Here is a 16,454-nt window from a genome sequence, read left to right on the forward strand (position 1 = left end):
CAAGGAAAATGAAATAAGCGATCAGGGTCATGGTCGAGCATTTCCACTTTAAAATTGCAGCGTTCCAACAGCCAGGGTTTCTTATGTCATTTGCCTAAGAAACCAATCCTGTCAAATTTCAAGCTGCAGGCTAATGGATGAGGGTGGAGTTTGAGGCGGGGACTAATTACATATTCATAGAGCCGTGTACTGGAAAAAACACGGTGTAGAAATAAATTTAAGTAAAATATAAATGGTTGGGAGATGTTTTTTCTTCGAATGACCTACATGTGTCGTTTTGAGGAGCAGAGATAAGTTTACAGCGGTTTAATCGATGACTTCATTAAGAGGAACTTCCAGAACAATCCAGAATCTTCGACGCTTTACCTCAGACCTGAACCTGTGACTGTGTGGAGCCCGTTCTTGGGCTTCTGTGACTCAACCCGTTCTAGAATTTGAAACCAAATAAGGTTCGGTCTCTCTTGTGTGTTCAGGTCGAAGGCGAAACGCTTAAACACGATTTGTTTTTGTTGTGGTCTCTCCGCTGCGGTTCGCGTCACGCCCCTCGAAGTAACCTATCCTGTGTAGAGTCGGCGCTTGTGCACTCCATTTCCCACAATCCCGCGGAGCTCGCCCTTGCTTACTGGTAACAGACGAGCAGTGTGTGCGAAAGTGTCTCGTATGGTTTTGTGCGAGTTCTTTCTGTCAGTTTTCTTGCACTTGAGGCTGTGGTCTGTGTAGTGTAGGTACGTGTTCGAGCCTTGTGCGTTTGGTTTCCGAGCTCCCGGGTCACTTTAAGAGTGGAGGAAATGCGTTTGTTTACAAGCAGAATAGTGTCTGGGCAGCAGTTGAGTTCAACAGCTCGTTAGCTAGCCGCCTGCTAGCGCTGGTATTCAGCTGAGGTGAAGGGGAGTGGTTGACAGACTCATTATATTGACGTTGAAAAGTCGGTTTGTATCTAATTTGCAAGAGGAGCAGGTGCCGACAAGACTCAACACAACAAAGGCTTGTGTTTTCTGGTGAGTAAACGCTTTTTGAGTACTGTCGAATAACATTAAACCTGGTTAAGTTAATCTTAAGGTTAGCACGCTCTTAACTTACCTCCTATCTCTAGTTTGGGCATTGTGAGATCATATTTGGTTCATTCTGTTGTTTGTTAACGGTGAATATTACCCATTATTTTGTATTTAAACACACTAACCACCCCCTTGCTGTGTGAGTTCAGTAAAGTAAGCCCTGCTTTGCCTCAGTTACTTATACACGACCAAGAAATACCATTTGTATCTATTATATATCACTGAGCTTTAAAGTCTCTCTCATTCATTTAAAGTTGCTATCGGATAGACACAGCTTTCAGCGCGTGAAGGGTTAACACCTACCAGATGAGATCAGTGTTATAATGGGGTGTGTGTTTTACCCTGATAACACTCCAGGGGTCATAACAGAGAGCAAGCCCTGTTGCTCAAGGCCTGAATGACACCTAAACAGGGGTCTCAAAGTCCCCAGGAAATCTGGTCATATTTTATTTCTTGTTCCGTTTTCACTTCACATTTTATAATGTAATTATTATTATTATTATTTGACATTAAATGTGTAACAACAAAGCAAACATCTCTAGTCTAGTAAATGTAACACGAGATTGTTATTAACTAATGTTTAAGGTGGAGGAATCAGAATGGCTGCAACTCAAATCAGCCGTAACATTAAAACCACCCCCTTATTTCTACATCCGTTCCATTTCATCAGCTCTGCTGACTATACAATTAAAGACCCTGTTTTTCAGAGCCACCACAGAGCAGGTATGATTTGGCCGGTGGACCCTTCTCATCGCTGTATTGACACTGACGTGGTGGAGGCGTGTAAATGTATGTCGTAATGGTATGAATGGATCACTCATTGTGATATTAGACACATCCCTTGTAGACAGTAAACAGTAGACTTGTAAACAGTAGATCATTTGTTGTTTCAAAGTTTGTGTTGGTCGTCCTCTAGTCCTTCATCAGTGGACACTGTACACTGCTCACAGCCAGGATATTTTTGATTGGTGGACTATTCTCAGTTCAGCGGTGACACTGAGGTGATTAACACTTCATACCAACGCAACACACACAAACACGCCATCACCATGTCAGTGACACTGCGGTGCTGTGAAATGGTTCCCACAAATAACACCTGCTCTACAGGGTTCCTGATCATCGAGGAAAATGGGGCAAACAAAGCATGCAGAGCAACAACTGGACTACAATATCGAAACATGGAAGTGATTTGTGTTCTCTTTTCCTTTTAGTCAAAGACAGGACCAAGCGGTGGTCAGTGTGACAGAATTGACTTGACAAACCACTGGAATCTCTTATTGAAATGAAGGTCTTCACTGGGAACACTAGGCCTTTTGTTTTGGAACATTTGTAACAGAAGACACCTAGAATATTTTCAGAGGTAATAAGACTCTTTGGAAAAGCAGCGCAGCAAAGACTGTAAAACCTTGGCAGAGTAGCTGTAAGTTGACCCACAAGGAGAAAAGAATGTCCAGGGTTTAAGAAGAACGAAGTCTGGGAATGATAGCTTTACAATGCAGTTCTGTAGCTTTAAATCTAAACTATAAAAACACGCTCGACTGAACATTCACGTTTAGTGCAGAGGCCCTCAAAAAGACACCAGTGAGACCACTAAGACAATTTGTAAGCTACATATATTCTATATTAGAGTTTACTGCGCAATCCTCTATATGAATCATACAGGTGGGTAATTACACTGTACACCAGCACAGGGAATTGTAATAACAGAGTAACAGAGGTAAGGGGTTAAAGGGGTCAGAGAGTTTTTTTTTCATTCTCTTGACTGAGATGGACACGCTGGCCTCAGTTTCCCTGACAACCCTGGCCTCCCTCAGCTCCTCACTGGTTTTCTCTCTTCGTCTCTTTTTACACTCCACCTCCCACCCACCGTTTTTGGGGGTTTATTTTGGTTATTGTCCCAATTAAGTTTTATACACTGTCATTATGAGAATTAACAAGTAGTAGGACTACAGCTGACATCGGATAGAAATTTTCCATTTTTTATAGAATGTAATGGCAAACTCAGATACTACTGTAGCAGCCCCTTATAACAAATGTGATGCAACAAATTCCTCTTAAATGTATATAAACCCTTCTGAGGCTGGTGGCACTGTGTGCAATCAGGGGAGACGCACTGTAATGGGTGAAATTGGCAGTAATTAATTACCGGGGGGAAAAATCTAGCAAATATTTGGTGAGTATCAACAAAACTAAAATATAAGATATTATTTAACTTTTCACACATTTCTCTGCGTTTTTAACCAGCCCACCTTGGAGAAAACTACCTGCCTAGTGGCCCCAGGTAATCGAGTTTGAGAACTGTATTACCATGCATACGCCTTCATTCATAGACCCATGTTGTCATTGTCATTCTTGTTGGTATTATTTTTTTCCATTCGAGCGTGCAGTGTGTATGTGTGTGTTGGAGAGAGTAAACCTTTCACCCAGAGAGCCACTGGTGATGACGGATTGAGCTGATATCTGAGCACTATGCTGCCCTCATGCTTGGTGACTTAGAATAGCAGTCAAATCTGGGCCAGCTGGGTCGAGTCAGGTTTACCCAAGCAATGCCAAGAGAACACAGGGCCTTTCCATTCAGGCATGCCTCTGACTCTCAAAGTGTCATGTGCCTTTATGTGTGCTTACTTTGAGATCTTTACTGTCGCTGGGCCGGAATAAGACTGACTTATGATCACTAAAGTGATTTATTAGCACATACTTGTGGTAAAATCTGATTAACACAACTTTGTACTGACCTGCAAAAATCTGCTTTTATTTGTTGACCTTGCCTACAGAGTTAATCACGATGCAGATTATGAGAAATATGTTTCATGACAGTGATGGCAGCCCTAGTTATTGTGCTGTTAATGCAGTTACTTAACACCTGTTATTGTTTGAAGATCCTTGGTATTTTATTTTTTTAAGATACTTGCAGTGCATGTCAACACACTCCCCACAACTGCTGTGAACTAGAAGTAAGGCTGTGGCCAATGTGTCTGTGTTTGTATGCTGGTCATTTTTCAATTTGAATAATTTAGCGACTGTTGTGTTTTTGGACTCCTGCCGACTGATGCCCTTTCAGGTGCCATTTGTTCCTTTGTGTTTGGGCAGACACTACAGCTGTGCACACCTCTGAAACGCTCCAGTGACTTTGTAGCTATTTGCTCAAGCTGTGAACATGTGAAACTTGGGAGGTTATGTGTAAGGTGTGAACTTGTGTAAGATCGGGTTAAACATCCACTTATTTAACCTGCAGGCTCGGTGACTCCATTGACCTCAGTGGCTAAGCCTCTCTGGATACATTTTAGAGCTGTAACTGGAGTTTAATGTGGACAGAACTACTTTCAGGAAGCAAACGTGTTTCCTAGTGATCGTAGGCCTAACTTTAATATTTAATGTCAAATCGAGATTCATTGTTTAATAAATTAGTTTTTTTTAGTCTTATCACCTGCTCCTGGACACGCACAGTCAGCATTACATTACATTATTTTACCGGCAATTTGCAAGTGATTTAAGTTTAAGTTGCAGAATAATAGTAAGGTAAGATATTATTATTATTATTAGGCGTCACTGTGCAGCAGGTTAGTGTCGCAGTCACACAGCTCCAGGGACCTGGAGGTTGTGGGTTTGATTCCCGCTCCGGGTGACTGTGAGGAGTGTGGTGTGTTCCACCTGTGTCTGTGTGGGTTTCCTTCGGGTGACTGTCTGTGAGGAGTGTGGTGTGTTCTCCCTGTCTCTGTGTGGGTTTCCTCCGGGTGACTGTCTGTGAGGAGTGTGGTGTGTTCTCCCTGTCTCTGTGTGGGTTTCCTTCGGGTGACTGTCTGTGAGGAGTGTGGTGTGTTCTCCCTGTCTCTGTGTGGGTTTCCTCCGGGTGACTGTCTGTGAGGAGTGTGGTGTGTTCTCCCTGTGTCTGCGTGGGTTTCCTCCGGGTGACTGTCTGTGAGGAGTGTGGTGTGTTCTCCCTGTGTCTGTGTGGGTTTCCTCCCACAGTCCAAAAACACACGGTAGGTGGATTGGTGACTCAAAAGTGTCCGTAGGTGTGAGTGAATGTGTGTGTCTGTCACTTTTTGTCTTTTTTTTAACATCACATTTGTTTGCATCCTAAATTAATAAATTAAGCATGTGAACATATCTAAAGTTACCTAAGACTTTAGTGTTTATTTAGCAGTTGTTATTTACTCTGGTGCATTAAATCATATCATGCTGATAGGCTTGTGAGTTTGACTAAGAGATCAATTGAATAAGAAGATAAATGAGTTGCGCAGTGTAAAAGAAAATGTTGCTAACATTTTTTTTAAATATTCTTGATTTTGCTAAATATTGACAATAAATGTGCTGTCTGTATTAAGCAAAGAATAATTGTGAACATAGTTTATTATATGTTATCTACAAATAAAATCTGTGGTCTGTGTTAACTCAACATTTCATTCATTTCTCTCTTGTAGGAAGCTGTCTGTTGTGTGCGCGTGTGTCCGTCCAGATTGCCAGCCCCTGAGTGCTGGCGTTTATGAGTGCAGGGGGTGGGGATGGGGAATGGAGTACAGGAAAGTCAGAGGGCCCTCACACAGGGCGAGGTGCTGCCACTCTCCACCTCCAGCCAGTCGGAGGTAAGAGCGCTAATTTGCTTTCTGAATTTCAAGTGCTGGGACCTTCAACTGAGGGTCAGTTTGGTGTCTTATATCTGGGTCTGTGTGGGTTTCCTCTGGGCGCTACGGTTTCTGCCCACAGTCAGAAATCACATGTTGGTAGACTGTTCAGTGTCCGTAGGTGAGTGAGAGAGTGACTGAGTGAGTGATGCCCTGTGATGGACAGGTGCCTTGGGCCCTGGGTGTGTTCTTCCCTTGCTCCCAATGAATCCGGGTAGGTTCTGGACTCTCGGCGACACTGAACAGAATGATATGGTTATAGAACATGAATGAATGAGCCTCTAATGGCAGCTGTCTGATTTAAACAGTGCATTCAATGTGTCAAACCCATCAGGCTTCACTTTGGTGCCGGTGTAAGACACGGTTTCCTAAGGAAACTTGTGGTGTATTGCTATGCAGAAGCACTGTACATTTGTCAGGTTCCTTTGATTACATCTAAATTAGCTTTTTGTGCTTCAGTTTCCATGTGAAGCATTGGTTCTGTGAGATATCGAGCTTCAACGTCATAAAACTGTAGTAGTTAATAAATTAACATCATGAATGTGACTCTATGGGCAGATAATGGCATTGAATACAAACTACTAGTACTACACATCGAGTCCTGGGAATGAGGTGTGGCAAAATCTTGAGTCGAGACCAACATCGTACAAATGAATCCGAACAAAGCGATGCGACTGTCCTGTCAAAATATAGCCGTGTTTGAGTGGTGTGTCCACAATGCGATGTGTGAAACCTGATTCTGTGTTCAAAATGGAAAATGACAGAGGAAATGCCCATTACTGCACCGGAGCAGTGTAAATGCAGCATCACACTATGTTTTGAGAGTGACCTATAGCTTCAAACATTCCAAGACAAAATAATATTACAGGTAGTGTCGGAGTCTCACAGCTCCAGGGGCCTGGAGGTTGTGGGTTCGATTCCCGCTCCGGGTGACTGTCTGTGAGGAGTGTGGTGTGTTCTCCCTGTGTCTGAGTGGGTTTCCTCCGGGTGACTGTCTGTGAGGAGTGTGGTGTGTTCTCCCTGTGTCTGAGTGGGTTTCCTCCGGGTGACTGTCTGTGAGGAATATGGTGTGTTCTCCCTGTGTCTGAGTTGGTTTCCTCCGGGTGACTGTCTGTGAGGAATGTGGTGTGTTCTCCCTGTGTCTGCGTGGGTTTCCTCCGGGTGACTGTCTGTGAGGAGTGTGGTGTGTTCTCCCTGTGTCTGCGTGGGTTTCCTCCCACAGTCCAAAAACACATGTTGGTAGGTGGATTGGTGACTCAAAAGTGTCTGTATGTGTGAGTGTGTGTGTGTTGCCCTGTGAAGGACTGGCGCCCCCTCCAGGGTGTATTCCAGCCTTGCGCCCAATGATTCCAGGTAGGCTCTGGACCCACCGCGACCCTGAACTGGATAAGGGTTACAGATAATGAATGAATGAATATAAAACAACATAAATATTTAGTCACCAGTCATATTAGTTCCCTTGTAAGCCGTTTTACTGAAAATTATCTGTTTTTTGTTGTTGTTGGATTTCCTTAATTACTATTACATCTAACTCTCTTTTACAAAAGTCAACATAGAAGTAAATCTGAGCTTATCTGAGTTGGCCCTGCTGTCACATGCATGCTCACAGTCTAAGGATCCAGGACAGAAACAAATTCAGGAAGTTGTTGTGGTTTCATTCTGCGCTGTGCTTCACAGCACTGGGCTTCAGAACTCAATTTTGAGTTTACATTTGACTTCAGTCAACAACAAACAGTGTGGGCGCCTATTTGAGGCTGAAATAGTGGCACACTTTAAATATACTCTTATTTTTAGAATAGTTAATGCTTTATTGCTTCTATTTCAGTCAGATGTTATTAAAATCCAGTTGTCATGTTTAACAGTTATAAAAAGCCACATGCTTCCTCTTATCGTTAAATGGTGAAATTAAAAGAAGTGAAGAAAAAAAACTTGAGTGAGGTTAGTCAAATAATCTGTTACAACAGGAAAACTATGTTGCAACATTATTTCATTTAACTTTTACATGTGGTATGATCTCATTCAGCCAGTCTCTGTTATCGTAACCAGCAACAACCCAATATTCAAAAGTGTTCATTGGTTTTTTACAAACAAACAAACTCCCACTGAATCAAGATCCACCCGAGTGACCTTTGTGAAAGATGCTTGAAGTGATGGAGTTCCCCAGACAAAGTAGGATTGAGTCCATGTTTAAGTAGTCCATTGTCAGATTGTTTCAATGCTACTATAGTTAATATCCACAGCCCTAAAAATGATATTGTTTTCAACTGTGATTGTAGATTGACCCACCAGCCTAAATTATCGTTACACTTATATAGCGCCTTTCTAGATACCCAAGGACGCTTTACAATCTACACTGCTCAGAACGCTCAATTCACACACACACACACTGAAGTCTCTGATGCAGTTTTCTTGATCAATATTTCAGTCTCTGAGACCTCTTTCTTGCATAAGTTTGGTTTAATAATCTACTGCACCTCAAATAAACAGGTTGGCAAGTCTGCGTGTCTTTCTTTGGCTCATCGCTGGCTGGTGTTCTGGTTCCTGCACTCGTACACAACTGAATCACATTCCCATATGTTTGGCCTTGACCTGGTCATATTTTTTACTAGAGTGCACTTGTAATGAATTTTTATGGACGGTCAAGTAAGAACACTGTGTGTTGCAATCATAGACCTTGCCACTGTAAGCTTGTCTGGCGTTGTTCACATGCCTCGTAAATAACACTTCTGAAAGGTTGTCATGGCGTATGTAGCAATATTAAAATGTATACTGTATACTGTATAAAATAAAAAAACTCACTTCCATGGTCTGAATTTCTCTCTCTCTCTCTTTCTTTCTCTCTCGCTCATGCTCCTCTTTTCTCTCTCTGCCTCTGTCTCTGTGTGTGTGTGTGTGTGTGTGTAGGGTTTTAAGCAGAGCCGCTCTGTGTTGAACTCATTGTTCTCCGGAGCCTTGGCAGGAGCTGTGGCCAAAACAGCTGTGGCTCCACTGGACAGAACAAAGATCATCTTCCAAGGCAAGCAAGACTAATCTGAGATTTACACAAAATCCAATACACAAACAACACACACACATGCTGTTTATCTCATCAATATAAGAACAAATACATTGGGGCAGTCAAAGTTAAAGGTACATTAGTCAGTTTCATTTTACTTTCTTTAACTAGTACAAATAATCTACTATATGAAGAACATGACTAAAAATAATTAGTTTAGTTTTGGCTTCAATCACTTTTGCCTCCTGCACTCCTCTCTGCATTATTGTAGTTCACTTACTTAGCCACAACAGCATTAGTCAAAGTTTATAATATATATATATATATAAAGGATTCTATTTGATGAGACATGACATAATGTGATACACTAGGATTAACTTAAAAATGATCAAAAATCAATGAACTAATGTTTTTTTATTTTTCATTTCAGTGTCTTCAAACAGGTTTTCTGCCAAGGTGAGTGTATATTTAGCGTTTTGAGACCCAGTAACCCAGCATAACACATTTTGTTGGAGGGTACAAGCAGCATGACTCACAACACTCCCTCTACAACGTAATAATAATAATTGTAATAGGTGCAGAACTTTAGTGAAACACAGACTCTTTCTGATGAATGTATACAGTTACTGAAGTCACACTCACAGTATGTGTCTTGTTTTCACGAGGGCAGGAGGCATATCGGCTGATTTACCGCACATATCGACAGGATGGCTTCCTCAGCCTATGGAGGGGCAACTCAGCCACCATGGTGCGGGTTATCCCCTACGCTGCCATTCAGTTTTGTGCCCATGAGCAATACAAGAGGTTGCTGGGAGGGTATTATGGCTTCCAGGGGAAGTGAGTACTTTACACTTTACAACTGTGTGTTATTTGTTCATTTTTATCCTGATAGAGGACTTTCTATAAACGTATATTATTTAATGAACTAAATAGGTTCCTCTGATCTTTTTATCGGTTTTAGACTAAGAAATTAATTAGAGCTTGTGTATCTATAAATCATCACTCATATCACCCCCATAAAGGAGGGTGCTACACACCCAGCCCCCCATAAAGGAGTGTTGTGTTTCATGCACTGTCAGAATCTGCATACCATCATAGGACACATATCTCTAAGGTCATTCCTGCTGCTATCAAATGACTGCACTTTCAGAGCATCAGGCAACTGACTCTAGCAGATACATTAACCAAGACTAAGTGGGTAAAGTAGAGGCAGTATTAAGATCTACACAGTGATGACGGATGTTATTCCTTGTTTATGACTTGTGCTAATTGCTATGCGCAGCTTGTGAATGTTTACGTTTTTACAGGACCTAAAAGGAAGCATAATTTGTAATTGTATCAGTATAGACATTCATTCATTCATTATCTGTAAGCGCTTATCCAGTTCAGGGTCGCACTGGGTCCAGAGCCTACCTGGAATCATTGGGTGCAAGGCAGGAATACACCCTGGAGGGGGCGGCAGTCCTTCACAGGGCAACACACACACACACACATGCCTACGGACACTTTTGAGTCGCCAATCCACCTACCAACGTGTGCTTTTGGACTGTGGGAGGAAACCGGAGCCGGACCCGGAACCGGAAACCCACGCAGACACAGGGAGAACACACCAAGTCCTCACAGACAGTCACCCGGAGGAAACCCACGCAGACACAGGGAGAACACACCAACTCCTCACAGACAGTCACCCGGAGGAAACCCACGCAGACACAGGGAGAACACACCAACTCCTCACAGACAGTCACACGGAGCGGGAAACGAACCCACAACCTCCAGGCCCTTCCATCGCTTTGTGACTGCTGTACCTACCTGCTGCGCCACCGTGCCGCTATAAAGATTTCACCTTCCATCGCCCAACGTGGGGCTCGAACCCACGACCCTGAGATTAAGAGTCTCATGCTCTACCGACTGAGCTAACCGGGCAACCACAGTATAGACATATGTTTCTTAACAAATATGGAACATAAACTGACCCAGAGGAAACAGCAAAAAACAGAAAGCATCTTAAACACACACACACAGTCTAATATTTACCATGTGATTTAAAATATTTTTTTATTGTTTCTTCTTTTCACCTTTCTTTTGCAGGGCTTTGCCTCCTGTGCCACGTCTCTTGGCTGGTTCTCTAGCTGGAACCACGGCTGCCATGCTCACATATCCACTGGACATGGTCCGTGCTCGGATGGCTGTCACTCCCAAAGAGATGTAAGAACATTTTAAGGACACATCTGGAAAATGGCAAATAAATGCTGACATGAATATTGGTCTTTTATGTTGCAAATGTGTTAGAATATCTTTCATCAAGGATTATGGGTATTAATTTTATTTTCAAATTCATGAAATTCATGTGCTGGTGAATCCTGGGCTTTGAGGATGTTTGTGTTCTGTGTTCCTCAGGTACAGTAACATACTGCACGTTTTTGTACGTATCTCTCGGGAGGAGGGGCTGAAGACGCTCTACAGGGGATTCACTCCAACTATACTGGGCGTGGTTCCCTACGCAGGACTCAGCTTCTTTACATATGAAACTCTCAAGAAGATCCATGCAGGTATTCTGCTTTTATTTTCACAGTAAACACATTGACAAGTAATCCAGCTCAGAAAGGCCCCCTATAAACTATTCCCCATAATGCACCTTTAATTCTGCAGTGTTTCTTTCTACTGGGGCTTTCATTTCTGTCTCTGTGTAAACTGTGGTGGTCACTGATTCATCTCTGTGCTGAAAATAAATAAGTAAATTAAATAACATTGGTGCTCCTCAGGCTAATCTCTCTCTCTCTTTTTCTTTCTTTTTTTCTCTCTCTCTCTCGTTCTCTTTTTCTTTCTCTTCTCTTTCTCTCTCGCTCACTTTCTCTCTCCTCTTTCTTTCTCTCGCCTTTCTCTTTTTCTCTCTCTCTCCTTTCTTTATCTTTCTTTCTCTTTTGCTTTCTTTATCTCGCTCTTTCTCTCTCTCTCTCTGTCTATCTTTCTTTCTGTTTTTCTTTATTTCTCTCTTTCTCTTTCTTTCTTTCACTCGCTCTTTCTCTGTCCTTTATCTTTCTCTTTCTCTCGCTCTCTCTCTTTCTCTCTCTCTCTCTTTTTCTTTTTCTTTTTCTTTCTCTTTTTGTTTCTTTCACTCGCTCTTTCTCTCTCTCTTTCAGAAAAGACAGGGAAAGCCCAGCCTTTCTCATATGAGCGGTTGGCGTTTGGAGCATGCGCTGGACTGATCGGTCAGTCGACCTCCTACCCTCTTGACGTGGTGCGTCGGCGAATGCAAACAGCCGGTGTAACTGGCCACACGTACGGCACCATCCTAGGCACCATGCGGGAGATTGTGTCTGAAGAGGGCATCATCCGGGGCCTCTACAAGGGCCTGAGCATGAACTGGGTCAAGGGGCCCATCGCCGTGGGAATTAGCTTTATGACATTCGACCTCACCCAGATCTTCCTTCGCAAAGTGGGCTACAGCTCACGGTAACCAGGAGGGGCTAGAGCTGCCCTCTGTGTGGAGAAAAGGAGGAGTTTTTAAGCAGGGAAACAAAGAGAATGTGACAAGGAGGATAATAAAATAAGTTGTGGAGAGACTTTAAGCTGTGAAGAGAATTTCGGCCTGTAGTTGAGCTGGAAAAATAAACAACAAATCCTGAGGGGAATATTTTTTCTGCTCATGAGCAAGGCAAAGATTTCATTAGCGACAGCGCTAAATTTCTGCAAATGCTGCCAATGAAGTGAATAGAGTCTTTTATTAATCAACTGACACAAAGGCAAAGAGATTAGACTGAAATACATTTTTGGTGATTTTGTTTTTTCTGCGGAATCGGTCAGTACACACTGTGTGTGTGTGTGTGTGTGTGTGTGTGTGCGCGTTAGGTAGTGGTACAGACAGGAACAACATGAATGTTACATCTTTTAAAAGCCCTCCCTCCTCTATACACTGCCATCTCTCAGGCGTCCCAGCGCCGCAACAAGCAGGGTGTCCTTAAGTGCAATATTACCACCACCATTTTCATATCCATATCATTCTACCACTGGCATGGATGAACTTTTGGAAAGGCCCTGTGTTTTCTACATCTCTGGCTTCTTACTGTAATGTGCAAAATTCAGAGACCGCTGAGTTCAGTGCCTGGGAAAAAGCATAAAGCCGATTTGACAGGGGTTTATTATGAAATTTCTTCAAAAATGAATGAAAAACTCACACCTAATTCCAGTCTTTCTGACTTTTGCACACTACTGTTTACTGCTTCGCCCGTTTTAAACATGGCTACCTTGTCGCCCTCTGCCTTGTGACATATGATGCATCTCAGCTGCCTTGATTAAGTATCTTAAAAATGCATTTACGTTTAGCAAAAAAAACATTTTTATCATCTACAGTTTACCAAAGTCCTGTATCATTTAGTAGCAAACACTTTCCCACATTTCCACAGAGGAGCAGCAATAACAGCTGTACTTGAAAGCAGAGGCATTCAGAGAGATCGGTGTGTCCACAGCTTCTATCTTTGGCCTGTGCTATAAGCGTAGCCACTCGAGCCGCTAAGCAGTCAGAGCAGGTGTGTATCTGTGTGTTTGGGTGCAGTGAGCTGACCGGGTGCAGTGAGTTGACCAGGTGCGCTCATGTGAGGGCAGTACAAACGCAGTGTTGGTCAGTGTCTTGCTGAGAGAACTGTGCTTGTTTGTGTCTGAACGAACATGTCCTCATGTGACCCATGTGTGTGTCGCTTTCTTTTACATACACACTTATGAGGAACGCTCTGGTACACACTAAAACCAGTCCAGCACAGTTTGGTCATTGTTCCTTTCTCAAGTCTCTGATTGACCTGCTCTAAATATTTGTGGTTGTTTTGTCACAGTATCCGTGCAGAAATTGCAAATGCCAAGGCTTGCTGTATGCAAATGAGCTCTCGAACAGATGTTTTTATTAAGTGTGACGTCATGTGATATATTGAATATTTCAGTGATGAAGGTGGGGCATTAAAGGGACTTTTTAAAACTGCCATCTCTGTGACATACAGCTGTTTACATAAAAATAACATTAACAAAAACTAATAAAAGTGTATCAGAATGTTAACACACGAAGCTAAATCAACTGCCCATTGGCTTCTATTGAGTATAGTGAGCTTGGAAATCCTATTTTATTAATCCCGGGGACGCATATTGAAGTTATAGCCTGTGGTAATCACCTGTATGTTGCGGCTGATGGAGATTAGGTTCCAAATCAGTGTGGCTTTAATAAATAGCAGAACACACCACTGTCACAATGCACACAATGTTATTTTAAAGGTATTTTGACCGTATTGTGCTATAGTTTGTTAGCAGGCGGTGCTCTGAAATGCTTGGACCCTTACGTACTGAGTCTTTATTGAACAAAAATACCTGGAACCTGAAGGAGGAAATGAATATATACTAAGTGCCTATTACAAAAGTTTAACAAAGACTTACCAACGATCAAATCTCATACTACTGCTTCTCTCGGTGACTCCTGACCCTGTGTTAAATGCCATGGAACAGTGTTCTAAAGCTGTCATTAATAGTGCAATAGGTCATGTTTTTCATGAGTGCGTTGCATGGTGGTCTTCATTGTAAACGCATGATTTATGATTGTGCAAGTTGCTCTTTTGGTGTTTTTGTTAACATCACAAACAATGCCTGTTGCATTTGGTATTTCTGTTAACTCCTTAAGAGACTGTACTACGAATCATCTCCGCCTTCTGATGGAGTGCTCTCGTGAAGTATTAACGTGTCTGCTCTCATTTACTTCCATTTACGGTCCACTGTTATTCAGTGGTGTTGAATATTATGATGTTAGGACTGGTACTTTATGAGCCTTGAGCATTGTCTCGTCCGCACAAAGATGGTGAGGGGAGGTCAGCTGATATTTGAAATGAAATTAAATGAATGAAATATGTTAATGTACATATTACAGAATGTCCCTAATATAACAGCATACTAACTGACAATCACGCTATGCCAAAGCACAGGATTATGGACCTGTTTTATAGGGTGAAGTTATTATTATCCTTAATCTACAAATCTAAGAAGTTTATTAAACAATGTCCCCGTGTGATCATTCAAGAAATAGTATGTATTGCTTTAAATATAACCACACCGCTCTCTGGGGATGGAGAACTTTAAGAGTGTGGTTTAAACTCTTGTTTATGGTTATGCTGATCTTCCATCCCTCTCTAATAACTCCCCTGTGACAGGGAAACGACTCTAAACCCTCACTAAGAAGACTGATGAATCTGACCTCGAGGCTGTTTTTGTAAATTGTAAGGTATTGTGCCAAGTGAATGTACATTAAACTAATGATACTTGGATCCCTTTGTGCTCTTTTGTTTATGGTTGATGTTAACATACAGAATAAGTGTTTTAAGGATTTCATTTACATCACACCTTTCATATATTAAGATGCAGCAGAATACAAAGTAGAAATACTAAATTTATGACAAAAATACCAAATAAAATCAATAACTACGTTCACTATTCATCAGCGAATTGTCACATTTTCCATATTTTAACGTAGTGTACACTTTATTACGTATTAAGCTTGGTTCAATATCTACATGTCCTCACGAGCTGCTAATACACCGCCAAGGTCTAAACCGATCCACAAGATGGCGCCTCCTGATCACAGTTAAGCGCCCGAAGACAAAGATAAAACCGTTATTATCCGTTTTTGGAAGCCAACAGAAACGGTTCCATATATTCTAAAGTATTTAGCCAACCCCCGTGTCTTTATCACAGCTTACATTCGCCTGCTTTTATTTTTATATGTTTTTCAAGTAGTTTTGCCGAGGTATTTTTTTCCACACCTCCAAAATTTAATTTTAGAAGTTGATTGTATGTTTCGCCTATGTCTATTCTTTTATTTTTCTTTTAATTAATGTCTATTTTTGTGTGAAAGTGTGAACATTCCTGAACCCTGAGGACTAATGGATAAAACGGCAAATAAATAAATGTAATTAGAACTGGCATTTTTTTTCTCTTGTAGTAAAATGTATTTTAAGCAGCTACTATTCGTCACGTTTTCCTGTATTTGTCATTTTAGATATAACGTCCTAAAGCACACCTTACATAAAAAACTGAGGAAAAAACATATAAACACTCAGGGACATGTCTGAGTAAATGTATTTAGCTCCACAGTCCTCTGTATTTTTTCTAGATTTTTCTTCAATCCTCACAATTCAAAGCTCAACTAGAACCAAAGGATCTTAGGCTATTGCTAATAATAAGACTTTTCAATTGACCAGAAGATGGCGCTATATAACTACACACCATTAGCGAAGCCGCATTCTGACTGTGACCTGAACTTGACCTTCACCTATACTTTTGTTTTGAAGTCCAGATAATGGGCTGTATTTTCTAGGTCTCTTTCCTATGTTAGCCCTATGCTAATACTTCTAGCAGAGCACTGTGTACAGTCTGGCCAGTTTTGGATGATGTTTTCTGTCTGTTCTGTTTTTTCTGATGCTGTGTGGTCAGGTTTTAGAGCGGCTTATATTTCTATGACAATATAAAACATCCACAATTTGAACAGAGTGTTATTAGATGAAATGGCTTGTCTGTTTGGCCTGAAATTCAAGCTGTTGGTGATTTATGGAAGCCTCCACCACATGGTTAAATATATATTTATATATATTCACCACCACCATGTCAGTGTCACTGCAGCACAGCACTGTCGTAATCCAGCAGGGGTTTTGACCATTGTATGACATGGTGAAAGGGCACTAACAAAGTATGCAGAGCAACGCCCTGTAAATGCAAACCTACATAGGGCACCTGTAAGTGCACCAGGAAGTGGAG

At 41.8% G+C, this 16,454-nt stretch overlaps 1 protein-coding gene across 2 annotated transcripts; it reads left to right on the forward strand.

The window, feature by feature from the left end:
* Positions 1-679: 679 nt before the first annotated feature.
* LOC136676115 (mitochondrial coenzyme A transporter SLC25A42-like) lies at positions 680-14,940 on the forward strand. 2 transcript variants are annotated; one of them, XM_066652974.1, is made up of 8 exons: positions 680-998; positions 5,480-5,641; positions 8,585-8,696; positions 9,106-9,131; positions 9,346-9,512; positions 10,764-10,880; positions 11,073-11,224; positions 11,816-14,940. In XM_066652974.1, the coding sequence occupies exons 2-8, from the start codon at positions 5,561-5,563 to the stop codon at positions 12,130-12,132; spliced, it is 972 nt and encodes a 323-aa protein (XP_066509071.1). In that variant the 5' UTR covers positions 680-998; positions 5,480-5,560; the 3' UTR covers positions 12,133-14,940. The 2 variants fall into 2 exon arrangements, with proteins under 2 accessions (XP_066509071.1, XP_066509072.1); XM_066652975.1 differs by lacking the exon at positions 680-998 and adding an exon at positions 3,299-3,336.
* The last annotated feature ends 1,514 nt before the right edge of the window (positions 14,941-16,454 follow it).

The sequence above is a fragment of the Hoplias malabaricus genome, chromosome X1, assembly GCF_029633855.1.
Source record: "Hoplias malabaricus isolate fHopMal1 chromosome X1, fHopMal1.hap1, whole genome shotgun sequence".
Taxonomy (NCBI): Eukaryota; Metazoa; Chordata; class Actinopteri; order Characiformes; family Erythrinidae; genus Hoplias; species Hoplias malabaricus.